The 26,692-nt window shown below is 50.5% G+C and overlaps 3 protein-coding genes across 3 annotated transcripts; 2 read left to right on the top strand and 1 right to left on the bottom strand.

The window, feature by feature from the left end:
- Positions 1–5,830: 5,830 nt before the first annotated feature.
- On the bottom strand, positions 5,831–12,382 carry PSMB9 (proteasome 20S subunit beta 9). Its single transcript, XM_040249159.1, has 6 exons — positions 12,248–12,382; positions 10,286–10,353; positions 8,042–8,173; positions 7,247–7,376; positions 6,863–7,004; positions 5,831–6,011 (listed from the first exon to the last, which is right to left on the bottom strand). Exons 1-6 carry the CDS (start codon positions 12,305–12,307, stop codon positions 5,884–5,886), a joined length of 660 nt encoding a protein of 219 aa, XP_040105093.1. The 5' UTR covers positions 12,308–12,382; the 3' UTR covers positions 5,831–5,883.
- A 284-nt stretch (positions 12,383–12,666) lies between these two features.
- TAP1 (transporter 1, ATP binding cassette subfamily B member) lies at positions 12,667–21,542 on the top strand. The gene is made up of 11 exons (XM_040249160.1): positions 12,667–13,501; positions 13,953–14,067; positions 14,206–14,336; positions 15,282–15,487; positions 16,646–16,843; positions 17,659–17,787; positions 17,928–18,116; positions 18,962–19,135; positions 19,368–19,530; positions 19,792–19,928; positions 20,935–21,542. Exons 1-11 carry the CDS (start codon positions 12,904–12,906, stop codon positions 21,145–21,147), a joined length of 2,253 nt encoding a protein of 750 aa, XP_040105094.1. The 5' UTR covers positions 12,667–12,903; the 3' UTR covers positions 21,148–21,542.
- A 492-nt stretch (positions 21,543–22,034) lies between these two features.
- PSMB8 (proteasome 20S subunit beta 8) lies at positions 22,035–26,125 on the top strand. The gene is made up of 6 exons (XM_040249161.1): positions 22,035–22,913; positions 23,694–23,841; positions 23,998–24,109; positions 24,883–25,012; positions 25,376–25,580; positions 25,827–26,125. The coding sequence occupies exons 1-6, from the start codon at positions 22,767–22,769 to the stop codon at positions 25,913–25,915; spliced, it is 831 nt and encodes a 276-aa protein (XP_040105095.1). The 5' UTR covers positions 22,035–22,766; the 3' UTR covers positions 25,916–26,125.
- The last annotated feature ends 567 nt before the right edge of the window (positions 26,126–26,692 follow it).

Below are 26,692 nucleotides of genomic sequence, written 5' to 3' on the forward strand. Positions count from 1 at the left end.
AAGTGCTTTTATGGGTTGCTTTGTTTTTATGGCAATGTAGTGGTAAGCAGTCGTTCACATCCCCTAATTCAGAATTCTGAGCAGGCCAGAAATGTCATATATAAAGGAAAATCTCATTTAATTGGGTATGACCAGTCAGTAATAAGAGAAAAGACTGAAGTTTATATGTGGAAACAAGGCCTATGAAATCCTCTGAGCACGTCAGTTCCTAGTTTATTGGGGGAAAGGATGCTTTTTATTTTTGTTTTTTTAAATGTTTATTTCCTTATTTGACTGCACCGGGTCTTAGTTGCGGCATAGGGGATCTAGTTCCCTGAACAGGGGTTGAACCCAGGACCCCTGCATTGGGAGCATGGAGTCTTAGCCACTGGACCACCAGGGAAGTCCCAGAGAGGATGTTAACTTCTGGTGAGCCAGGATCATTGATGAACTTTGGGTGTCTCAGAGAAAATGAGATTTCATCCACAGTGAAAGGCCCTATCAGCAAAGCTCTGGGAAGGTGAGTTGGGGAGGGTTCTTGGAATCAGTAAGTTGATACATGGCAATAAAATTATTTCTGGTCATCAAAGGGGTAAATAAAACTATGACCTTATGGGCAAAAGTCTTCTAGAGAGATGACAACTGTCTAGTCTTAATATCACTGAGTCCTCTATTTGTTAGCCACACAGCAAGGTGATCGTCACATCTTATTCTAAAACAGGCCATATAAAAGAGCCTGTCAGATTACGGACATGGAGTTAGAACATGTCTGGAAAATCTTATTTGGTCAGCTCATTACCTTAAGGGTAGGACTCATGTAGGAAAAATATTCCAAAAATTGGAAATAAGGCAAAAATCAGCTTTTTTGATTAATATTGTATGTGAATATTTTCTCATAATCCTGCCTGACCAAAGTCCGAGTGTTTTCAAGGATTGTAACTTGACTAAAAAACCCAGCTGGCCCTGTGCCATGAGAGGTCGATCTGTAGAAAGCTGATAAGGTCTGATGACTTCGCCTCTTCTCTGGTGAGGAAGATAAGTCCATGGTTATGATTTTATTGCTTGTAGTACATTAACCATTTTGAATCTCTTAACAGCCATTTCCCCAGACTATGTACATCTTTGGTTTGCAAATACTCTTTGAATCTGGCCTCTTGTATTCTTCCTGATTCTGAATAATGTTTGGTGACACTTTAAAAAGTCTAAAAAATACATTTCTGCAACATATGGGAGGCTCTATAAACAGATGAAGCACCTCCTGCAACTGCCGGCCAGAACAGGTCTGATAAACCACCTGACTTCTGCTTCTAGGTTGCTGTTTGCTGTGTCGTCAGGAATTAGACTTTACAGCAACCGCCACTGAAACCACTTCGAAGCCACTTCTGTGTCAGGAACTTCACCTTTTTTCACGCTGCTTCTCCAAAGCCAGTTGCTTTTCTTATCACCTTTGCCAGTGAAATGAATGGAGGGAGATTCCCGTTTCCTCCTGTTGCTTAACTGTGAATTGAGTCTCAGGTGCATGAATTTGATTTATTAAAAAATTTTTTATTCCTTTTTGGCGGTGCTGGGTCTTTGCTGCTGCTCTCGCTGTGGCGAGCGGGGGCTTCTCACCGCGGGGGCTTCTCTTGTTGCGGAGCACGGGCTCTGGGGCACGCAGGCGTCAGTAGCTGCCGCGCGTGGGCTCCGAGGTCGGGGCTCCCGGGCTCTGAGGCACAGGCTCAGTAGTTGGGGCTCCCGGGCTCTAAGGCACAGGCTCAGTGGTCGGGGCTCATGGGCTTAGCTGCTCCGAGGCATGTGGGGTCTTCCCGGACCAGGGATCGAATCGTGTCTCCCGCATTGGCAGGGGGATTCTTCACCACTGAGCCACCAGTGAAGCCCAAATTTGCTTTTTTTAAAAGTAGGACTTAGGTCCTCTCTTGGTGCCCTGACTTCCAAGAGGGCCAGCAGCAGCGGGCTTTCCGAACGGTACTGTGGAAAGGCAGGACCTAGAAAGTCGGGGGAAATTTTACGGTATTTTTAAGGTGTTCAAGTCTGATGGGACACATAACCAGTGTCCTTACATGAACTGTGAGGGGCTGGGTGGAGTGGCTACTGTGATAAATGCTTTGGATCATGGGTTACATCACTAGTTCTTCAAGTTCAGTTAACCCCCAGACTCACAAGAAATCATAAAATGATTATCTTAGTTTTAAACCTCAAAGTCTAGGGGTGGTTTGTTTCACAGCAATAGATATACTGTTTCTTTTTCTTTCTCTAGTTTTATTGAAGTATACTTGATTTGCAATGTGTTAATTTCTGCTGCACAGCAAAATGACTCAGCTATACACATTTTTGTTCATATTCTTTTCCATTATGGTTTGTTTCAAGATACTGAATATAGTTCCCTGTGCTATACAGTAGGACCTTGTTGTTTCAAAACATACTGTATTGTGTAGCTTTGTGTATGTGTGGCTTTTTTACTCAAATTATTTCTATGAAATTTATTTATCTTGTTGCATTATCAGTAGTTCATTAATATGCATTGCTTATGTAGTATTTTGTTGTATTAATAAGCGATGTTTTCTTTATCTGTTTCCTGTTGAGGAACTATTTTTTTTAGGCCATTTGAGAAAATTTATGGACATCATGACATTTTACCCTGAAATAGTTTGGCATGTGTATTTTAAGAATAAGGACATTTCTTCTACAGAAGCAGAATAACATCACCTCCAAGATACTCTTAGGATATAATATTATCTAACACCCAGTCCATATTTAAATTTCCCTGACCCTAGTAATGCCCACTTGTAAATGATTGTTACCTTAAGCTGCTAAATTTCAGTGTCATTTGTTACACAGCAATACGTAACTAACGCCTGCAATGCAGGAGACCCAGGTTTGATCCCTGGGTCTGGAAAATTCCCTGGAGAAGGAAATGGCAGCCCACTCCAGTATTCTTGCCTGGAGAATTCCATGGACAGAGGAGCCTGGCGGGCTACAGTCCATGGGGTCACAAAGAGTCGGACACGAGTGAGTGACTAACACACAACACAGTGCCGTGGGTATGATACCACCATAGAAAAATGTCCTTCCTATTTCTTTAGGTTTGCTTGTTATTTTCCCAAAGTTTTAGGAGAATTTTTACATCATTTATTTTAAACATTTTTTTGTTCTAATAAATGTATTTGAAGTTATAAAATTCCCAGTACTCCGTTAATCGTGTCTCCCAGAATTCGACAGCTAACAGTTTTACCCTGTGCTCCTGAATGAGTAAGTTTCTTTTATGACTAGCTTTTAAATCTGCTGTTTATCAAAATTTTCTTAGTTTGCAAACCATGAGAATTTTAGGTGTCCTTTTCGTATCAAGTTCTAATTTAACAGAATGTGGCTGCTGAGTGTGGCTTCAAAGATATTAATACTTTGGAGTTTATTGGCATTTACGGCGTCATGCATATTCTCTTTCAGTAAATGTTCTACGTGACTTGAGAAATTTTATATATAGGTGCTTTTGGATGATTTTCTTACTTTATCATTATTTTTAAAATACTCTTAGAAGTTTTGTTAGTTTTTTTAGTTAAAAAATTAAAACCATTTTTTTTTTTTTGCCTGCACTGGGTCTTCAATGTGGCATGTGGGCTTATTAGTTCCCTGACCAGGGGTCGAACCTGCATCCCCTGCACTGGAAGATGGATTCTTAGTCACTGGACCACCAGGGAAGTCCCTATAGTTTTTTTTAAAAGCCTTCCTCCTTATATTCATTTTATTTATTTATTTTAAACTTTTGGCCACACCAGCTGGCACTGGGCCCTTGACAGTGCAGAGTGTGAACCCCTGGACTGCCAGGGAGGGCCCTGCTTTTTAAATGAATCTTTTGAATATTGTACCTGATTTCATTTCCTTTTTGCTTTCACTACGCTGTAGCTTAAAACTAACTAAGCTCGTGGAGAGCTGGTTGGTCAATACATGGCCTGGTAAACTGGCTTTCTGGGGTAAAAAACAAAACCAAACCCCAAGTTCTGATACGTAGCATTTCTGGTTTCTGCAGTATAAATATTTCTGCCATGGTCAGTGTCAACTACCCGTGGTGAACAGCTGCCTTTTGAATCTCCTGAGTGTTTTACAATCTGCTCTTGTTCGGCTGTTCAAGACGGCTCCTGCGTATCACTCCTCTTTTTAAAAAAAGAGATATTCATGTTGAATTTTAGTTTTACCTCTTGGCTTCATTTATTTCTCTGTCTTTTCTCTAATTATTTTCTTCTTCTTTTCCTCCTCCTCCTTTTTACATTGTAAGGGCTACAAGCCCTTTGTGGAATGAGGGGCACAACAATGCAAATTTTTTGGCCAACAAAGAAAAAGCCGGCCCTCCGGTCTTTAAACGCTTGTATCTGCATTACGTTCTCAAGGCCTCTGCTGTGCTGCCCGGTTTTGTGGCACGCATGTGCAGTTCAGGTCGTCACAAGGATTCATCCCTAGAGTCAGGGAGTCCCCATCCCCAGCTCTCTCATCTGGGAGATTCTCCTGCGCCCTCGGGCCCACAGGGGCCTGCTTTCTCACTTCCTCTGGCCAGAACCGTAGTGTTTTTCTCGGAGACACAGCTCAGCAGTGCAGCTCTGCAGTCGACGCCGGACTTCAGGGCAGAGCCGTGAGAGGAAAAGCCTCTGAGCCCTCCTTTCCCCCCAGAACGCTGCCTCCCCACCCCGTTTTGAGTCTCTCCACAATCCACCTGTTTTTTGTTTATTTTTCAGAGTGGTTTGGTGCTTGCTTTTGTCTACTCTCCGTGTTCTGGGTTGTGATCAGCAGGAAAAATATACTCAAACTATTACATTGAATTTCAAAATAAGTTAAATCTCGTGGCTAGAAAGAACTCAAGGCAACAGTAATTTTAGATTCGTTTTCTCCAAACCGAATACACACTACCAAGAACATAGGGATGTCTTAGGGTGCTTTGTATGTTTCGCCTGAGATCTGGGAAGAAAAGCAGACAGTAGCTTCCTAAGTGGCCCACTAAGATTCTGTTAAATATACCTCTTAACTGCTCACTTGTGTGTAAAATGGCATTGATTGTCAAAGTTATAAAGCATCTCAGAAGTCACTCAATACCCCATTTGACAGAAGAGAAAACAAGAGCTCAGAGAAGGGGAGTAGTTTGTCCTGTCACTCAGGAAATGCCTGGCAAAGTTAGGTCCAGAGCTCAGCCTGCTGAATACAGTTATTCAAACATCAAACAACGTCCTAAGTGTTAAATGTTGGGCTGGGCTAATTATTGCAGGTTTCAGGGAGGAGATGGTTATATGAGTCTTGAGGGAACAGGTTTCCCGTCCGTGGTAGAGGAAGGGCATTTGTAAACAAAATTCCACATCTCCACTTTTGAATTGCCATGACTTACTCATAGTAACCTTCCATCTCTTCTTACATAGAAGTGTCAATAGTTGTAGCCCATACCTAAGGTTGTTTGGTTTGGGTTCTAAGAGATAAAAAGTTTACAGGCATGTAGCCAATGCTCAGTTCAATAAATTTCACTTTTTTGTGAAAAAGTTATTGTTACCATTCTTTGAAATTCACAAGTCTCCCTTCCCCAAATACTTAAGTATTGATCATGCTTTGGCCTCTAATGTGAATGAACGTGTTATGAGAGGAATCCTTTTCCGCGTGATCTGGCTGGTGCTCCTAGCCAATTCTCAGGTGTGTAGCTGTCTTAGCTACCTGAGATCTGTCACATACACCTGATTCTGATCTGCTTCCCCACACCCTCCTCTGGGAAAGCTGTTTTAGAGGTAGGGGACAAAAGAATACAAAGATACGCTAACATTTGGGTGGGCAGAAGCCCCCTTCCCTAGCTTCACCTCTCTGAGTGCACACGGACCATACCAGCTTCTGGTTCCAGAAAGTTTATTACAAAATAAAGGAGAGTCTGAGGAAGGAGATTCACTCGTCATAGAATTTCGGCAGCTCGTTGCCCAGGATGACTTGATGGTCCACCCCAGCGCCTGTGATGGTGACCAGGTAGATGACGCCCCCGCTGGACCCGTCCCGCTTCATGGCCAGGGCGATCGCTGCGGAGGGTGCCGGGTGGAGAGAAGGAAGTGAGAGCAGCTTAGCTGAAGAAGTCCCATGGGACCTCCCTGGTGGTCTGGTGGCTAAGACCTCGGAGGGGGCCTGGGATCCATTCCTGGTAAAGCAACTAGATCCCGCATGCTGCAACCAAGGCCCCGTGCAGCCAGATAAATAACTATTTAAAAAAAAAATGGTTTCCCTTCCCTTCTGCCCATATGCCTACTACTACATGCAGACTTCAGAACACATCTCCTAGAGATGCGTATTTAGTGGTGGTCAACCAACTTAAAAAAATACAAAGGTCTTCATGCCAAGTCCGTGGTCTCAATACTCCCACCATGATTGATTTTGTAACAAGTAGATAGGCAAGCAGCTCCCAAGTCCTTGAATATGTAACAATTGGCTCTTATGGGCTGGCCCAAGCTCACAACTGACTTCCTGTGGTTACCCTAGATTTTTCTTTGATGTGCACAGAAGAGCCTTGGTTTATGCCTTTTGTCCTAAAGTGTGTTAGTTTCTCAGTCGTGTCCGACTCTTTGAAACCCCTTGGACTGTAGCCCGCCAGGCTCTGTCCATGGAATTCTCCAGGCAAGAGTACTGGAGTGGGTAGCCATTCCCTTCTCCAGGGGAGTCTTTCCAACCTAGGGATTGAACCCAAGTCTCCTACACTGCAGGTGGACTCTTGACCGTCTCCTGAAAGCCCATCTCGTTTAGCCTTTGCTCCTTGACTCTCAAGGGCGTCCCATTTGGACATTTCATTAGATGGGCATCGGTGTCTTTCTCGTCCTCACACTCGACGTCCTTACCACATGTAACCCCTGCCCCAGCTGCCCTCCCACCTGCGTATTACCATTCGTGGTGAAGCGTCTGCACTCCTCCGGGGACATGCCTGGTTTATACGCCGCATCCACGTAACCGTAGATGTAGGTGCTGCCAGAGCCACCAATGGCAAAGGGCTGTCGAATCAGCATCCCGCTCATGGTCCCGTACACCTGGGGAGGCACCCTCCACTCAGACTCGGAGCCTGCATCCTCTGCTCAGCCCTGAGACAGGCAGGTGGTCTCCACGCCCTGCAGTGAAGCCCCAGCACCTCATACCCATCTCCTCTGAGACCGTCCTATGCTTTTAGGGGCAGTGTCTTTGGAACTCAAGGCTGGAATGCCATATGACTGCCATCTCCCTCTCTGGGGGAGAGGGGAACTCCGAGGAAGGGGGGACGCTGGGAGAGACTCACCTGGCCCCCTTCGCGTTGGTCCCAGCCAGCTACCATGAGATGTGCAGACAAGTCCTCTCGATATTTATAGGTGATGTTTCTCACCACGTTCGCAGCAGCCAGAACGAGCGGGGGTTCCTCCAGTTCCATCCTGAAGGAAGGGTTAGGAATAGGTGGTGATATGCTTTCCTGGAGGTCCACCCTCCTAGACCATCATCCTCATCTCTGCCAGGTGACCCCTAAAAACTAGCTGCAAGGATTCAGACTCCAGCTCCCCTCCCACTGGTGCAGGGGAACCAGAGTCTCACATTACCCACTAGGAAGAAGGTTTCAGTTGTTAACTGTTCTCCCTCCTTTACTCTGTCCCCCGCCCGCTGGTCCCCAGTGACAAAAGTCTCCTGGCCGCCGGAGCCCTGCACATACGGGTTTAGAAGATAAGCATCACTTCTGCCCCGTGACCTTGGTTCCCACACAGTCACCACCTGATACCACGGTGGGCTATGTCCTCATCTTCTTCCTCACGATTTATATTAGGAGAGTGATCTGCAGTGTTCAAATCACTTTTACTCATATTTTTTGGTTTTGGAAAAAACTATCTGGTGAGGTAGGGGAGGTGCTATTAGTTATCTCTGCTTTACAGATGCAGAAACCAGCTTTGAGGGAGTCAAGTGCCAGTTCAAAGAGAAATGAAAGCTGAAGGCAAGGCAAGAAGTTTTCCTTTTCCACGGTAGCGCCCCTGGAATAGGACATGGTGTTGGCGTTCACCGAGTGGGGGAACTCTAGGAGGCCTGGACGGGGGAGCCCACCGTTTCATACCCGTGGAGCTCCAGCTGGTAGGTGGCCATGTCCGCTATGGCCTGAGCGTCAGCAGCTGAGCCAGAGAGAGCGCAGTAGATGCGCTGGTGCAGAGGAGAGAGCTTGTCAAACACTCGGTTCACCACCGCCTCCCTGTCAGCAAGCAGTGCAAAGTCATCAGCATCAGAGTTGCCAATTAAAAAAAACTGAAGTGTTGTTGATTTGCAGTGTTGTGTTAATTTCTACTGTATAGCAAAGTTGATTCAGTTATACATATATACTTTTTTTTCATATTCTTTTCCATTATGGTTTATCACAGAATTTTGAATAAGTTCCCTGTGCTATATGGGAGGATCTTGTTGTTTATCCATTTTGTATATAACTTAGTCTGCTGATCCCAGACTCCCAATCCTTCTCCCTGCCCCCACCTCGGCAACCGCAGGTCTGCTCTCTACGTCTGTGAGTCTGTTTCCCTTTTGCAGCTATGTTCATTTGTCGTAGTTTAGATTCCATGTATATGTGATATCATATGGTATCTATTTCTGACTGTGCCTAATTTGATCATTCCAGGTCCATCCACATTGCTGCAAATGGCATTATTTCATTCTTTTTGGGGACTGAGTAATAGTCCATTGTGATATACATATATATATACACACACACTCGTAATCTGCATGTATATCACATCTGTAAAAATTTTGTATTGGAGTATAGTTGATTTACACTGTTGTGTTACTTTGAGGTATATGGCAAAGTGAATTATATACAGTTATCCACTCCTTTTTTAAAACTGAGTATAAAGACAGTCCTCAGAATGACAGAAAATATTTGCAAATGAAGCAACCAACAAGGGATTAATCTCCAAAATATACAAATAGCTCATTCAGCTGAATATCAAAAAACAAATAATTCAATCAAAAATGGGTGCAAGATCTAAATAGACATTTCTCCAAAGAAGACATACAGATGGCCAAAAAGCACATGGAAAGATGCTCAGCCACTGATTATTAGAGGCATGCTCTATCCATTCTGTACATAACAGTTCGCACCTGCTCATCTCAGACCCTGTCCTCCTCCTTTCCCCCACCCTTGCAACCACAGGTCTGTTTTCTACGTCTGTGAGTCTGTTTCCGTTTTTGTTTGTAAAAATAAAAACTACAATGAAGTATCACCTCACACTGGTCAGAATGGCCATCATAAAGAAAAATCTACAAACAATAAATGCTGGTGAAGGTATGGAGAAAAGGGAACACTGTTACACCGCTGATGGGAATGCAAATTGGTACAGTCACTGTGGAGAACGGTATGGAGGTTCCTTAAAAATCTAAACATAGAACTACCATATCACCCGGAAATCCCACTCCTGGGCATAGATCTGGAGAAAACTATAATTCAAAAAGATATATGCACCCCAGTGTTCATTGCAGCGTTATTTACAGTAGCCAGGACACGGCAGCAACCGAAATGTTCATCAACAGAGGAATGGATAAAGAGCACGTGTACTGCTACGAACACAAGGGTGCAGGCATCTTTTTGAGTTACAGTTTTGCCTGAATGTATGCCCAGGAGTGGGACTGCAGGATCATACAGTGAGTTGCTAAAATTTCTGATGTTCTTTTGACAGCAGAATGGCTTCAGAGTACATGAAATTTAATCCCTGGATTAAAGCGGGAAGGAAAAAATTGTCTCAGACAAATGAAACACTGCAAGTGATGATCAAAATCAGACTTAGATTTTATAATAAAACAAAAATACTACATTAAATTAAGAATAATCTTCCCCTTACTAATTTTTCTTTGTTATTAACCATCTTGAGGAAGTTATGTGTTCTCTGGCACATAAAGTAAGTAATGCTGATCTAATCCTGTATACTTTTCTTGTATGTGGGGAGACTGGCCAAAAGGGAGAAAGACAAACTTAGTTCACACAGTGGATCAGAAAGCAGGATATCTGCTCGGCAGAACCATCTTTTCTATCTCTAAACACAGGTGGAAGGAAGACCTATGAAATCCCTATTTCCTAAACTCTTTTCAGACCCAATTCGATGACCCCCTGGGACAGGCCATGTTAGCATTCAAGCCCCAGATTCTTCTCCATGAGTTCAGAGACCCAAACCCTCACCCAATATCTTCTTATAGTGGCCTTTCTGAAAGGTTCACTCAGTTTCTCCAGAGCTTCAGTTTGCCAGTCTCTATGAATGATTAAAAATGTGCATTGGGCACCATGGGCTTCCTTCCAAAAGTACCCAGGGTCACTGGTACTCACCCTGCAGACACCCGGGAATCCGATCCCACCACAACACCCCCATCAAACTCTACTGCCATGATGGTTGTCTGCGGAGACACAGAGGACAGAACGTCAGAGCAGGAAGAGCCTTGACCCCTTCATGTTATATAAGGAAACATTCTCAGAGAGGGGAGGCGACTGGCTCAAGGTTATCTGGTAATTGAGGCCAGAGTTGACTCCCAGGATGGGATTTTTTTTTTTTCTTTCCATTTTGTCTATTGTCTTTCCTGGCTGCAAGGGAACATCAGAGTCTGGCCAGTGGTATCACATAGAAAGAATGGCCTCCCTAAAATTCTTTCCGCTGTGAGAGAGAGGTGGGGTGAAGCTCCTGGGGCTTAAGTGCTCCCTCTGAGTGAAGGGCTCACGGGGGCACTTCCAGACCCTGATGACACAGCCCCACAAATGAATGACCTCTGCGTGCACTTGTTGTGTGCACAGATGTGCTGCAGATCTTGCCACACAGCAAGTGACCGTGACCTTGGGAAACAAGCTCAAGCCTTTTTATTAGCCCAGAATCATCCACCCTACTCTCCCCTTAATCAGTTTACTGAACAAGGGAAAACATCTCAGAGGTCAGTGGTTACCATGGCCACGTGTCAAGGAAGGAGGAAAATATCGGGAAACACACGGGACAGTTTAAAATAAAGGTCTCATTTAAGAATTTCTGATCAAGAGGTAAACAGCAAGGGGAATTCCCTGGTAGTCCAGTGGTTAAGACTGTGCTTCCTTTGCAGGGGGCATGGGTTTGATCCCTGGTCAAGGAACCAAGATCCCACATGCCATGTGGTGTGGCTAAAATTTTTTTTTGTTTGTTTAAAAGAGTAAATAGTCAGGGAAAGAGATCTGTAGCAAGAGAGGATTTGATTGGGGAGTTTTAGCTGACTTTTCCAGGTCAAGAAAAGAATTAAGGAAAAGTGAAGGAGAATAAAGCCACTTTTTTTTTTTTCTTTAAACTTTAAAGATCCTGCAAAGGAAGAAACTGCATCATACAGAAGGCAAGTGACTTGGCCAGGGTCACACCGGACTAAAACCCCCATCCAGCTCCCAGGGTTTGTTCTGACTTATACTTCTTACTGTTCATCTGGTGGTGAGGGGAAGAGTTTCTAATTTATGAATGGTTTCCCTGCTATATTCCTCAGGGCTTCATAAGTTGCTCTGGGCTCCGGGGATATTGGCCGGAGTGCTCATTTTGACACACTGATTCATCGTGAAGAGCGGACCAGAGAAAGATCAGGGGTAACCCCACCTGAGAGCTTAATCCGTTATAACAAGGCTGCCGGAAGCTGAGAGTGGTGGCGGTCACTTGAGAGCAGAAGGCAGCCAGCCAAGGGCTGCCACCAGCCCCCCGGGGGCCCAGCCTGGGCAAAAGTCCTCCAGCAGGTTGTGGAGGTGGGTGAGGAAGACACGGGGAGGGGAGCACGGTGCACGTGGGCCGAGTAGCTGCCTTCCTGGACCAGGCTGGGCACTGGCAGCGCCAGCTCACAGGGAACCCCCGTGAGCAGTGCCGGGGCCGTAAGTTCCCCGGCGCGAGTCCATCAAAGGTCTGTGGGGGCACGTTCCTCCCTGCACGCTCCCAAGTGCCGTCCTGTTCACTCGGGGCACCGTGTCCTCATCTCTGCGCACCTTCCCCAGCTCTCCCCCTTCATTGAAGCAGCCCCTGTCTCTAGTCCAGAGTGAAAGCGAAAGCGCTCTAGAGCAGCTTCCCCTCAACGCTTCCAGCTCGGAGCCCAAGCACCCCTTCCCCGCCGGCCCCCCGCGCCCAGTCCCTTGGCGGCCCCCCGAGCACCCCGCTTCTGTAGAGACGCCCGTGTTCCTTTTGGGATGCGCGCCCCGGCTGCTGCAAGCGGTCTCCTCCCTCTTGCGAGTGTCCGAGTTAACCCTGTGGCGCTTCCAGGGTCCGCCCGTCCCTCCGTCCCTCCACTGATGTTCCAGACTCATTACCCCGGTGTGGACTTCTCCTGCCCGGGGCAAGTCCCCGGTGGGGGCTCCGGTCCGCAGCATCCCGGCTCCGCGAGGCTCGCCTCCCCGGGCTCTGGTTTCCGACCTGGGACCGCGCGCCGCGCGCTGCCCGAGGCCCCGCCCCCGCGCCGCGCCCGCCAGGGGGCGCACGAGTCCGTGCCGCCGCGCGGGGCGGCCCGGCCCTAACTTGTGCGGGGCGGGTCTACCCGGAGACAGATGACGCAAGAGGCCGGGGCCAGCGGATCTGCCCGGAGACGGATGACGCACGAGCCCCGCCTGCAGACCCGGGGCCAGAAAGTCCTGGGCAGCGCGGCCCCTGCAGGAGGCGGTGGCACGCGAGGTGGGGCTCGGGTGGCGATGGAGGAGGTCAGCCTCGGATCTGAGGTCCCTGCGCTCCTCCCAGGTGCTCTGGGCCGGCCGCCTCCGCAGGGGCCGGGCCTGGGAAGCCGGGCCGCTTTCGTTTTCTCTTTCCCCTAAACCGCCCGCTTCTGGGCAGCGCCGCGGGCTCGGCCGGCTCCCGGGACTTTCCGAGGCCCCGCCCCGGCCCGCCTCGGCCCCTCCCCGCGGCGGTCCGGCCCGGGGCTCGGACTCCCACAGCACCCCGTCGGGGACAGCGAGAGCCCGGACCGCGCGCGCCCATGGCCTGCCCGGGGTCCCCAGCTCCCTGCGGCCGTCCGCGCCTCCCCCGCGCCGCCGTCGCGTGGCTGGGGACGGCGCTGCTGCTCCTCGCCGACTGGACGCTGCTCCGGCCGGCGCTGCCCCGAGTGGCCTCGCGGCTGGTGCCCCCTGCGCTGCCGCTGCTCCGGGTCTGGGTGGCCGGCCTGAGCCGCTGGGCGCTGCTGTGGCTGGGGGCCCGCGGCGTCGTCGGGGCCGCGCTGGGCTTCCGGAGGGAAAGCTCGCGAGTCCTCGGGTGGCTGGCTGTTTTGGAGCCGCTGGCGGCGGCGCTGGGCTTGGCCCTGCCGGGACTCGCCTCGTTCCGAGAGCTGGTCTCCTGGCAAGCCCCCGAGGACGCGGACAGCGCCGGGCCCCTGCACTGGGGAAGTCGCCTGGACGCCTTCGCTCTTAGCTACTGGGCGGCACTGCCCGCGGCCACCCTGTGGTATAAGATCAGGAGCCTCTGGGTGCAAGGAGCTCGCGGGGGTTTTGGCCTGGCGATGAGCCGGCTTTTAGTCTTCCTGGGTCCGGAGAAAAGCCACGTGCAGTTCATTTTGGCCCTGGTGTTTCTCTCCTGTCTTGGTAGGTAAGGTGGGGACGGGGCGGGGGCGTGCAACGGGAAGGGGGACGGGACTGGAGAACTGGGTAGGAATCGAGGGGCATGATCAGTGAGATCAATTGGTGTGGGTTCTCGGAAATGTGGGTGAGGGGAAGGGGACCCAGCTCAGGTCTTGATCACCCCAGTGGAGCGGGAAGGTCCTGACTGGGTAATTGTCAGGGGTCCTGGACTCCAGGGCTGCCCTGCGTGTTGTTGCTTCACTGGCCACCGTGGACAAGGGCTTTTCCGGGGCAGCCCATCCTACAACCGCTAGGCTTCCTCATTAAACCTCTAAAGGTCTTTGGGCCCCGTGTAGGTGGAGATGGTATCTTTCTGCCACTGCTCTGCAGGAGAATGAATAAAGGTGAAAAGCTGGTGGGCCAGGGCCTGGTGAGAGCTCACCTGCTTAGACTTGCTATTTCTTCCCCTCCGCAGGGGAGATGGCCATTCCGTTCTACACTGGCCGGCTCACCGACTGGATTGTACAGGATGAGACAGCCGCTGCCTTCACTCGGAACGTAACTCTCATGTCGGTCCTCACCATAGCCAGGTCTGGCCACTGAAGTTGGAAGGCTGGGGGACAGGGGATTCGGAAAAAGTGGGAGTTAGAAGTTGGGGCTGCCGTCCAGGGTGAACTTCTGGGGGACCTCCTGACCGCCCCGGGCCCCCTTCTCTTGTCTCCCTGTAGCACAGTGCTGGAGTTCACAGCTGATGGAATCTACAACAGCACCATGGGCCGTATGCACAGCCACCTGCAGGGAGAGGTGTTTCAGGCTGTCCTGCGCCAGGAGACAGAGTTTTTTCAAAAGAACCAAGCAGGTTTCTCATGAAACTCTTTTCACTATCCATTCACTTACTGTTTATACACCCATAAAGTATTAAATTATTAGTCTCTCAGTCATGTCCGACTCTTTGGGACCTCATGGACAGTGGCCCGCCAGGCTCTCTGTCCATGGAATTCTCTAGGCAAGAATACTGGAGTGGGTTCTCCAGGGGATCCTTCCCGACCCAGAGATCGTACCCAGGTCTCCTGCATTGCAGGGAGATTCTTTACCATCCGAGCCACCAGGGAAGCCCATACCTCCTCTTTTGCTTATAACCTTGATTTCTGTCTCTCACACATAAACATTGTCATGTCAACATGCCTCAAGAGCAAAACATACTCCTTTTATTTAAGAAAAGCCTAGTGTTTCCATCCAAGCCTCACACTTATCCCTCTGTGTGTGTTTAGATAGAAATGACTGGAATTTAAACCTTGAAATTTTGAGATCACAGAGTCCAGCCACCTTGCTCTGCAGAGAAGGGAACTGAGGCTGTCCCCAAATGCTGGCGCTTGCCTAGAAGCGGACGGACAGAGATGAGCTCGGAGTCAGAACCCCTCTCTTGATTCCCAGTTCAGCGCTTGCTAGTTTCCTGGACTGCTGTTTAACAGCAACTTTGTTTCTCTCCAGCTATGTTAGATGATCTGCTTAAGTTTCTCCTGCCCCTGTACCTGGGATACAAAAGTTCTTAGAGAACAGAAATCTGTCAGAGAAAACGAAATCCACAAGGGCATCTTTTTTTTTTTTTTTAAACTGGAAAGTCTTTAGCCAGTCTTCTCCTCTGGACACTTTCTCCTTGTGTTGAGGTTCCAAGTCTCCCTAACCACTGACCTTGTCTTCTCAGCCTTCTTAGAACCCTTCTCCTGGCACCCTGGCTCACCTGTCCCTCCCATCACTCTGAGATTCTCATTCACACCACCCTCTTCTCCCCAACCCTTGACAGGTGAAATCACATCTCGGGTGACAGATGACACATCCACCATGAGTGAGTCTCTGAGTTCGGATCTCAGCCTGTTGCTGTGGTACTTCATCCGGGGACTGTGTCTCCTGGGGCTCATGCTCTGGGCGTCCCCGTCCCTCACTGTGGTCACCCTGGTCGCCCTGCCCCTGCTCTTCCTTCTGCCTAAGAAGCTGGGGAAATGGCACAAGGTGTGTCTGGGGATTTGCCTCAACCTACGCTGACTCCTATCGCCCAGACGTGGTGGGCTCGCTTCCTGTCAGGGTTCTTTCCTGGCACCTGCACTGATTCTGCATCTCTGTGGGTCCATTTGTCCACATTCTTGGGTTGCTCAGTGTCAGTTTTCATGTTCTCCGTGTCTTCTAACGTCTGCCCACTACCTGTCTTTAAGAATACGATCACTGAGGTTAGGATTAACATATAGACACTACTGTATATATATTACTAAAATAGATAGTCAGTAATGACTGACTGGATAGCACAGGGAACTCTACTCAGTACTCTGTAATGATATATAGGGAAAGAAGCTGAAAAAGAATAGATATGGGTTGCCATTTCCTTCTCCAGGGGATCTTCCCAACCCAAGGATGGAACCCAGATCTCTTGCATTGGCAGGTGGATTCTTTATCACTGAGCCACATGGGAAGTCATATATATATATGCATAAATATATATCACTTTGCTGTACTACTGAAGCTAATACAATACTGTGAATCAGCTATGTTGTTTAGTTGCTAGAAAGAAAGAAAGTGAAGTCACTCAGTCATGTCCAACTCTTTGCGACCCCATGGACTGTAGCCCACCAGGCTCCTCCATCCACAGAATTTTCCAGGCAAGAGTACTGGAATGGGTTGCCATTTCCTTCTCCATGTTTAGTTGGCCATGTAAGTCATGGCCAACTCTTTGCAACCCCTGTCCTGGACTGTAGCCCATAAGGCTCCTCTGTCCATGAGGTTTCCCAGGCAAAATACTGGAGTGGGTTGCCATTTCCTTCTCCAGAGGATTTTCCCGACCCAGGGATCAAACCCATACCTCTTGAATTGGCAGGTAGATTCTCTGCCACTGAGCCACCACAGAAGCCCCCAAATAAACTGTATTGTAATAGAAAAGAAAATAAAGACTCTGACACTGATCTCAGGAATATGACCCCCATGGCCCTTCTGAAGCATTTCCCTCTTTTCTGTTTCTCTTTGGCATGGGGGGAGGTTGGTGAGTGGTAGGAGCTGTGTCTTTTTCTCTCTTGTCCCTCTGTTGCCTCTCACCTGTAATCTCTGATTGGAGAATTCAGGTCTTAGCATCCCTCATGGTTTGCCAACCCCATGTGGTATCTATGGTTCATATCTCCACAGATGCTGGCAGAACAGATGCAAGAATCTCTGGCAAAGTCCAGCCAGGTGGCCATCGAGGTGCTGTCAGCCATGCCTACAGTTCGGAGCTTTGCCAATGAAGAGGGTGAGGCCCAGAAGTTCAGGCAAAAGCTGCATGAGATGATGGTGCTCAGCCGGAAGGAGGCCCTGGCCTACGCGGTCGACCTCTGGACCATCTCTGTGAGCACCTGGGCATGAATGCCTATCCCCTGGTCCCCGAAATGTTTTGTCACCATTCCCCTTCCCCTGACCCTGCTCTGCACTCTTCCTTCACTGGGCAGGGGTGGGTTCAGTGTCTGTATCCTAGCAACCAGAGGCTGGGTGACCTAGTGTTCCAAACCCCCTCCCTCTTTCTAGGCATGCTGCATGGCTTCTTTTCCCCGTGGTGCACAGAATCTCCCTGACCCCCTTTGTAGGAAAGCACCATGTTTTCCAGTCCCAGGACTTCTCCTTGCCTCATGGGGCAGTGTGGGGAATGGCAGGTAGCTTTTGTTGGGCAGCTCCATGCTGGGACTAGGGACTAGCAGGAGGGAAGGAGGAGGGGCATCCTGTGAGGCAATTGACAGAGAATTAGACCATCGATCAGAAGTTCCTGCCTTGATGCTACTACCACTTGTTAGTTCTGTAGCCATGGGCTATTAATAGTAACTTACCTTCTCTGAGACTTATTTTCTTATTTTAAAAGATGAGAGTGATATGACCTTGTTTATAAGATTCTTGATATGAATATTAGATGACATTACATTCATGAAAGCCTCTTGTGAAGAGCAGAATGCTCCCCAAACAAGGCATTCCCGGTGACGGTGATGATGGTAGTTGACTTGTATCCTGTGCACCTGAGTGGTCACACCACGGGGTGCTCTGATTCATTCTTTAATCCCTGTTGGGCCCCATGTGTTGCTTGGTGCAAAGGGACTTTCTCTCTCCTTGATATTAACCATTTTGGTTCTTGACCTTCCTGCTTCAGTCCCTTTTTCTCTGTGGTCTCTCCACAGGTCTCAGGGATGCTGCTGAAGGTGGGAATCCTGTATTTTGGTGGGCAGCTGGTGACAAGTGGGTCTGTCAGCAGTGGGCGCCTGGTCACCTTTATTCTGTACCAGATCCAGTTCACCGTAGCTGTTGAGGTGAGGTCCCTCCCCAGTGCTTTTCCTTCCCGTGTGCCACCACCATCCAAGTCACTTCCCTTCCCTCCTTCGCCCTCCTCACATCCCGTAACCCTGGGTCCCTCCTGCGTCCCACCTCACTATTCATACCTCTCCTCCAGGTGCTGCTGTCCTGCTACCCCAGGGTACAGAAGGCTGTGGGCTCTTCAGAGAAAATATTTGAATACCTGGACCGGGTCCCTAACTGCCCAGAGAGTGGGTCATTGGCTTCCTTAACCTTGCGCGGCCTCGTCCAGTTCCAGGGTGTCTCCTTTGCCTACCCAAACCGTCCGGATGTCCCTGTGCTGCAGGTACAACGATCCCTCCGTTCCTCCAGCCTCCCTCTCAACTGGGCCATCCTAAATGGTCTTCCTGCCTTCCGCCTGCTTAGTGCCACGTATAGATAGACCCCCTCTCACCCTTCAGAGGCAAAGATGAGCAGCATTTGTCCCCTAAAACTGCCCCAGGCATTTCCCTGGGTGGTCCGCTGGTTAAGAATCCGTCTGCCAGTGCTGGAGGCATGGGTTCTACCCTGGTCCGGGAGGATCCCACACCCCGTGGGGCAACTAAGACCGTGTGCTTTAGAGGCTGTGCTCTGTATCAAGAGACGCCACCGCAATGAGAAGTCCATGCACCACAAATAGAGTAGCCCCTGCTTGTCGCGACTAGAGAAAGTCTGCATGTAGCAGTAAAGATGCAGCACAGCCAAAATACATACATAAATGAAAAGCCACCCCAAACTCAAGAACAGTCCAGATTTCCAAGGAGAGTGGGAGTGGATGCCCTTAGGGTTCTTACAGGTTCTCCTGTAAGGCATCACCGAAGCAGAGGCTGTGTCTCCAGTCTTCCATATTTCCTTTTTCTTTCCAACTGTGCTTTTGAATATGACTTTTTCTCCCCCCACCACAGTGTCTAAGATCCAGCGTGTGGCTCTTGGTGCTTAAGTTCTGCCTTTGTCTTTGTTTCATCTTTCATCTCTGCTCCATGGGGAGCGGTCTATGTGTGCGGGAGGGGAGGCGTTGCCGTATTTCCCCCACTTTTCTCCTTTCTTCTCTGGGGGAGGACGTAGACGACACACCATAATGAGTGGATGATATCTGGTCTTAAGGTTAGGGGCCTCTGGCTGTCTCTTAGTGTGTGGTTCTCTGGCTTCCAGGGGCTGACCTTCACCCTTTGTCCTGGTGAGGTGACGGCGCTGGTGGGGCCCAACGGGTCTGGGAAGAGCACGGTGGCCACACTGCTGCAGAACCTGTACCAGCCCACTGAGGGCCAGGTGCTGCTGGACGGGGAGCCCCTTCCCAAATACGAGCACCGCTACCTGCACAGACAGGTGAGCAAGAAGATGGCATGGGGGAGGGCAGAGAGCCTCAAGTCAGGAGAGCCTTCTCCACGTGCACTCTGAGCGGAAGTTAGGAGACCCTGGGGGGAGGTGGGCGTGTGGTCAGCAGGGAGGCCGTGCCACTTTGTGACAGGCTCTCAATGGAGATGCTCAGCCTTCAGTCTCTAGATGACCACACTCCTGTGTTCTTCTTTCTATGACTCTGCATTGTATTTTGTCCTAGGTGGCTGCTGTGGGACAAGAGCCTCTGCTGTTTGGAAGAAGCTTTAAAGAAAATATTGCCTATGGCCTGGTCCAGGAGCCGACCATGGAGGAGATCATAGCTGCTGCAGTGGAGTCCGGAGCCCATGGTTTTATCTCTGAGCTCCCTGAGGGCTACGACACAGGTGCTTGCTCCCATCGCCCCCCAGACATCTTTACCTTCACTGAAACCCCAGTGGTCTTGCCTTCACTCCTTAGCTCCTCCCACCCCACTGACATCAGTTTGAAGTGAAGATCCTGTTCTCCTGTCTCTTCCTTCCTCATATCCTCAGAACTCCTTAACCTTCCCAGAACCTTCCTTACCCTGATGCATCCATCAGTCCTTGTGTGTGCGTGTCTGTGCACGTGTGCTTACCCAGCCCTCGCCTTGGCCCTTGTCTCTGCAGAGGTGGGTGAGGCTGGGAGCCAGCTGTCAGGGGGTCAGCGACAGGCAGTGGCCTTGGCTCGAGCCCTGATCCGGAAACCATGCGTACTCATTCTGGATGATGCTACCAGCGCCCTGGATGCAAACAACCAATCCCTGGTGAGACAGCTGTCTTCTTATCGCCTGTTTCCCACCCAAGCTGCCTTGTTTCACTCGTCCTTTGTCATTATACCATGTGGAAATTTCCAAACCAGTCCTTGCAGTTCTCACTTCCCACGAGCTTCTCTCCAAGGTGGCCTAGTGCCCAGAGCCATATGCTCAGTCATATCTGACTCTTTGCAACCCCCTGGACTGTAGCCCACCAGGCTCCTCTGTCCCTGGAATCTCCCAGGTAAGAATACTGGAGTGGGTTGCCATTTCCTCCTCCAGAGGATCTTTCCGACCCAGGGATGGAATCCGAGTCTCCTGTGTCTCCTGCATTGTGGGTGGATTCTTTACCCACTGAGCCATCAGGGAAGCCCAAGATGCCTAAAACTGGTTAGAAGAGATGGTCTACAGTCCTGAATCAGTGAAGCCAAACATGAGCATAAGGCCATCCTTGTAATGCTAATGTGAACTGAACTTTTACTCTGTGCCAGCCATGCTGGATGACCCTTCACAGGTACTCTCTCCCTCATTTATCATGAACCCCTGTGAGCTGGGTGTTGTCATCCTCATTCAACAGATGAACACACGGACACTGAGAGAGGCGGAATTACCTGCTCAGTGTTGTGCAGTTGCTGAGTAGCCGAACCTGAACCCCAGTTAAAGTCTGCTTGACTTGAATGCTCATGCTCTTTACTCAGTTTTATTTAAAAGAATATAAAAGAATAAAAGAATATAAAAATCAGGATGGAACGACTTTCCAGTACCCTCCCCTCTCTTGTTTTGGGTTTCACCCTAGGACTCTTTACTTTTATTCCACTGTTGCCACCTCATGTAAACAGCCCTTCACAAATCATAAGTTTGACAGAGAAGCACTCAGAAGGAGACTCTTCACTCTCTTTGGGGTTATTGGCAGAGGTGGTATTGATTGAGGCAAGGTCTCTCCCACCTCTGGAAACACAGGTGTCTTCCTGAGCCGGGAGGGGTCCTCAGCTCTGACAGAGTCTACGTCTTTTCTCAGGTGGAGCGGCTGCTCTATGAAAGCCCTGAGCGGGGCTCTCGGTCAGTGCTTTTCATCACCCAGCGCCTCAGTTCGGTGGAGCAGGCTGACCGCATCCTCTTTCTGGAAGGAGGCACGATCATTGAGGCAGGAACTCACCAGCAGCTCATGACGAATGAAGGACGCTATTGGGCCATGGTGCAGGCTCCTGGCGGGCCAGGGGCTCCAGAATGAAACAGTCCTCAGACCCACAGACTCTGCCTCCCTCCCTCACTCCCTCCTGCATATAGTGGAGAGTTCGAGAACAGAGGTCTTGCCAGAGCTGCAGCATGGGCAGCTGCTTCTGAAATGTAACTCCCTAGGTGATGCCTGAAATTTTGCCATAAGTGTTACCTGCTCTCCAAGCTCCTCTTGTGGTGATGCGGGTTTCAGGGTTGAAAACAGGGGTGCTAACTCCTTGTGTAACTGGGTTTGGAGCCAGGGTTGCTGTGGCTAGCACCCAGACAACGAAGAGAAATATTTAGAATACACATGGAAGGTTGGCTTCTTTCCAGTCCGACCCCAGGCAGATGCTGGCCCATAAATACACTGTAGTTTCTTGATATTTATAATAAAATTGGTGTTTTGTACTGTGGTTTCTCATGTTTTCAGTGGCCCAAGTGGCCCGCCGAACTTTGCAGCGCACTCTGCAGAAGCCGGGTCTTTCCCTCCTTCGGCATCCTCAGTGATCGCCAGCCCGAAGTGTGGCATCTTCTCCCCCAAGTTTTCTGTTCCTTCCCTTGGTTGCTCTCTCCACTTCTCCAGCCCTCTGTGCCCGCCCCACCAAGAGTGAGCCAGACAGGGATGCAGCATCCTCCAAGGCGCCAGCAGCAGCAGTGCCTCAGAGCCTGGAGCAGGAGGCTGGCGGGTGAGCACGGCTGAAAGCAGTTCATCCCTCTTGCCAGCGCCGGCCCTTTGCAGCGGGGTTCACCGCGCTGTGCGGTGGAACCTGCGGGGGTCATCAGCGAAGTGGGCGGGGCGCTCTAGTACACCTCCTCCATTCAGAACGCGCCGTGCTCGTGTGACGTCAACAGTTGCTGGGCAGATGAGGCCGAATCAGGTTGCAACGCGAGGCGGGGTTTAGAAAAGGCGAGCTCCGGAGTGCTCGGTCCAGCAAGAATTACGCGAGGAGCTGGGGGCGGAAAGCGCAGTTCTTGTGGGTGGCTACAGGTTGGGGAGACCGTTGAACTGGGAGAGGCCCTAGGAGGCACCAGACGGAAGTCTGGGGCTGTGCCTTCCCCTGGGTGCTCCGTTCCCCAACTCGTGCAGGTATATTCGGCGGGCGGTCCGCCCTGGGACCTGTCCTGGGACTCGGGGCCGCCAAGCACTCCTAGCGCTTCCCTACTTTTTATAAAACGAAGCTCCTAGGCGCCCCCTCCCCCGTTTCCGCTGAAACTGCTCCCAGGTTTTCGCTGAGGTTGAGCCCGTTCGGGGGTGAGCCTGCGCTTTTGATGCTATGACCCCCGCCCCGCCCCGTAACTGTCCCCGGAGGATGCAGCAGGCTGGCCGTGTCTTTCGCTGAAACCTCATCGCCGGGGGGGTGGGGTGGGAGGGGGGGGGGGGTGGCTTTCGAAGCCGCTCTTTCTTCCTTTCTTCTAACGGCCCAGCACCCTCGTTTCCCCAATTTCCATGAAGGCGGAGCAGAGAAGCCCCTTCCCAACCTAACACTCCCGGTGCCCGGACTCGCATGGGACGCCTCCTCGGAAAGGGCAGGGGGATGTGGAAAACATTCTGGTTCCCTCCCCTTAAGGCTTCGGGCTTTCGCTTTCACTTCCTCCTCCTCGAGCCGCCAGATCTCTGGGTGCTGGGCGGCCATGGCGCTGCTGGACGTGTGCGGAGCCCTCCGAGGGCAGCTGGGGGACTGGGCTGTGCCCCTCGCGGGAAGCCGGCAGCGCTCGGACCCCGGCCACTACGGCTTCTCCCTGCGATCTCCGGAGCTCGCCCTCCCCCGGGGCATGCAGGTCAGGGCTCTAACAAAATCCCGTGGGAGGCAGGCGGGAGGGCACGGGCGGGTGGGGTGGGGGGCGGTGGGGGTGTGCGCAGAGTAACGGAGGGGCTGCCTGGAGGCTGTTCGGAGGTGAGGAAACGCGCAGGGGGCATCCTTTAGGAGAGCCTCGTCTGGGGTCCAGGACCTGAGCTGGGGAAGAGGCCACGTGGGACCTGGGGGCTGGCCGTCTGAGGGCTAGGAAGTGCAGATTAGGACAAAGAGTTGGGGGTGGGATCCCCGTTCTCCATCACACACAGATCACGGAGTCTTCCTTATTGGGCGACCTTATGATACAGGGGCTGTAGACTTTCTTGGGAAACCTATGACCTTGAGCCGTTGGCCTGGCCCCGTCCATTCATTGTTGTGTGCCTCGGTCAAGTCCCCTAGGACTTGGTCTAGGTCTCCTGGGCCTCTCTTCTGTAAAGTGGGGATACAATTCATAAAACGTGTTTCCTGAGGATTAAATAACCTATGAATGGAAAATCATTATAGTTACCCTTAAAATGTTTAGTTATGGTAACTTAAAAAATTTTATTTTCATTTCTGGTTGTGCTGGTAAATGGGAAAGGTCAGTGTCCTGGCCTCTTCTTTTTCTTCTCCCCAATCGTTTCCTTGCAAAACTGGGTTGTTAACTGCTTCATTTATTCGTGGTATGGCTATCTTCACCTTCCCATGCTCTGTAAATTTGCTTTCCTGGAGCATCCAGCTTCGGAAGTTTGCAATGGTCCTTTCTCTGCCTCTTCTGTCTCATTAGCCCACTGAATTCTTCCGGTCCCTGGGTGGGAATGGAGAAAGTAACGTGCAGATCGAGATGGCTCACGGCACGACCACGCTGGCCTTCAAGTTTCAGCATGGGGTGATTGTGGCCGTGGATTCTCGGGCTTCAGCTGGGAATTACATTGGTGAGTGTGTGGGTTCCGGCTGGCGGAATCTGGGGAGCTGGGCCTTCCTCTCAGTAGGAGTCCAATATCTGCAAAGTGGGACCAAATGTTGACTCAGGACATTCAGGGAAACTTGTGTGCTCATCCCCTCTCTCCCTAAACTCCATCTTCTTCCAGCCACATTAAAGGTGAACAAGGTGATTGAGATTAACCCTTACCTGCTCGGCACCATGTCCGGCTGTGCGGCTGACTGCCGGTACTGGGAGCGCCTGCTGGCCAAGGAGTGCAGGTAGGCCAGGCCTCTTACTCTCTTCTAAGCCCAGGTTCTGCATCTGGCAGATCACTGCTCCTCCCCCATTCTGCCTACACTCACAGAGCATCTTAGTGCTAATGTCCTATCTCAAAAAGCCACCTTTTGGTGATTAAAAAACCTCTCTAATCTCAAGCCTGTGCTCCTGCCAAGAAGCCAGATTGAAAGTGAAAGCGAACGTGTTAGTCCTGTCTGACTCTTTGCGACATCATGAACTGTATAGTCCGCCAGGCTTCTCTGTCCATGGGATTCTCCAGGCAAAAGTACTGGAGTGGGTTGCCAGCCCCTTCTCCAGGGGATCTTCCCAACCCAGGGATCAAACCCAAATCTCCTACATTCGGGCAGATTCTTTACCATCTGAGCCACCGGGGAAGCCCAGGTTATTTGTCAGTTATTTAGCAATGACCATCAACCCTGGTGGAATATCATTTACTGGGATTTCTCTAGGCGATTTTGATGACTTCTCTGGCAGTCCAGTGGTTAAGACTCCGCACACCAACATGGGGAGCATGGGTTTGATCCCTGGTTCAAGAACTAAATCCCACATACTCCACCAAGAGCCCATAGAATTAAAAAGAAAGAAAAGAATTCTATATAAATTCCAGATCTTTGCCCATCCTTAGATCCTACAGAACCATTCCTTTTAGATGCTTATCTCTTCAGCAATTTTCTGCCCATCAAGTAACCTGCCCAGAGGGCTGCCCTTCTGCCCCTTGTAAACTCTCTCCCTGGACTGTCCTGTCCTCACCCAGGCTGTACTATCTGCGGAATGGGGAGCGTATCTCCGTTTCGGCCGCCTCCAAGCTGCTCTCCAACATGATGTGCCAGTACCGGGGCATGGGCCTCTCCATGGGCAGCATGATCTGTGGCTGGGACAAGAAGGTGAGTCCCTTCCCTGCTCCGTACTCCAAGGTGTAGATGAGAGGTAAGTTTCCCCACCGTACACTCCCCTCCCCTCCCCTACAGGACGCAGGGCACAGAGAAAGCTTAGTTTCAGAGCTGTTACTCAACAGCAATTTCTGGGTCTGGATGTGGACCATTGTTTCATAAGCTTGTCCTTTTGGATCAAATAGCTGATTCCAAGTTTGTTTTTCCTCCTCAAAGTTCTACGATTGTTTCCAAAGTGCTTTCCTAGTTCCCATGTTCCTGGGCTCACCAGATGTCTCTGGCCCACTTCTTGTGGCTCACACTTGAATCTGGGTGTTACCAACAGCTTCCAACCTGGAACCTTCTTGCTTCCTATAGGGTCCTGGACTCTACTATGTGGATCACAATGGGACTCGACTCTCGGGAAATATGTTCTCCACTGGTAGTGGGAACTCCCATGCCTATGGGGTCATGGATAGTGGCTATCGACCAGACCTTAGTATTGAAGAGGCCTATGACCTGGGCCGAAGGGCAATTGTTCATGCCACCCACCGAGACAGCTATTCTGGAGGCTTTGTCAATAGTAAGAGATCAAAGTGCCCCCTCTGTCCCTGCGGTGGGGGGAGGGGGGTTGAGATTGGAGGTATGGGGGAGGCAGGGTGGCAGAGAGCAGGTCTTCAGCAGGTCTTCAGAGCCGGAAGAGGGGCACTGAAGCCCCGTCACAGGGGCTTTGAGAGCACGTGCTGCTCTTGTTGCTTCTGGTGTAACAGCATCAGCAGGACCTCGCCGAGGGGAGCGTGACTCCGTGTTCTTTCCCATCTGCCCGCAGTGTACCACATGAAGGAGGATGGCTGGGTGAAAGTGGAAAGTACAGACGTCAGTGACCTGATGCACCAGTACCGGGAGGCCAGTCAGTAATGGTGGTGGTGACCCACGGGCCTCCTCGGGGGAAGCCTGGCTGACTCAGGGACCTGGGCCGGCGACCTGGCCCAGAGATGGAGAACCAGTGGCCACTGGAAGGCAGCACAGAGTTTATCCCTTTGTGTATTCTCTGTCTCAATGAACGTCACCCCCACCCCAACCTCCTGGATACCCTGCTAAGCACAGTAAAGGAAAACAGTTATAAAAGCTGTGTGTTGTGGCTGTGGGCTCAGGGCTGGGGTGGCTGGGGGGAGGGGACAGGAAATAGAGACAGATTTTTCCTGAGAAGAGAGAAACCCCTGCGTAAGAAATGGGGCCTCACCAAATTCTTCTCCTGCGCTCCCACTCTCATTCCTCCAGGACTGCTGGAAGGTTCCATGTTGTCTGTGGACTCCCGTGTGCAGTTTGGCCTAGGTTAGGGTCCTTTCTGCGGGCTCTCAACCAGGAGGCTCCTGTGTGGCCGCTTGTTAATGGTTTGGATATGTTGGAGGAGGGCCCTTGGAACACCTGTCTTTAACTGCCTTAGAATGGGAGGAACAAGTTTCCTCCTCACACGTGTGCGGGAATTGTGAACACAGCCCCATTTACCTCAAATAGCCCCGTGGAGATGAAACCATTCACCTCAAGTTGGGACTCGAACCCAGCCAAAACTCAGTTTGGGACTCTAACCCACAGTTTGGCCAGGGTGTGAACCCAGACAAAACTCAGAATCTTCCGACAGATCACACACCTGGCTTAGGGACTTAATGAAACTCAGGTTGTTGACGTCTCATT

Source organism: Oryx dammah, unplaced genomic scaffold (assembly GCF_014754425.2).
Source record: "Oryx dammah isolate SB20612 unplaced genomic scaffold, SCBI_Odam_1.1 HiC_scaffold_11, whole genome shotgun sequence".
In the NCBI taxonomy this organism is placed as follows: Eukaryota; Metazoa; Chordata; class Mammalia; order Artiodactyla; family Bovidae; genus Oryx; species Oryx dammah.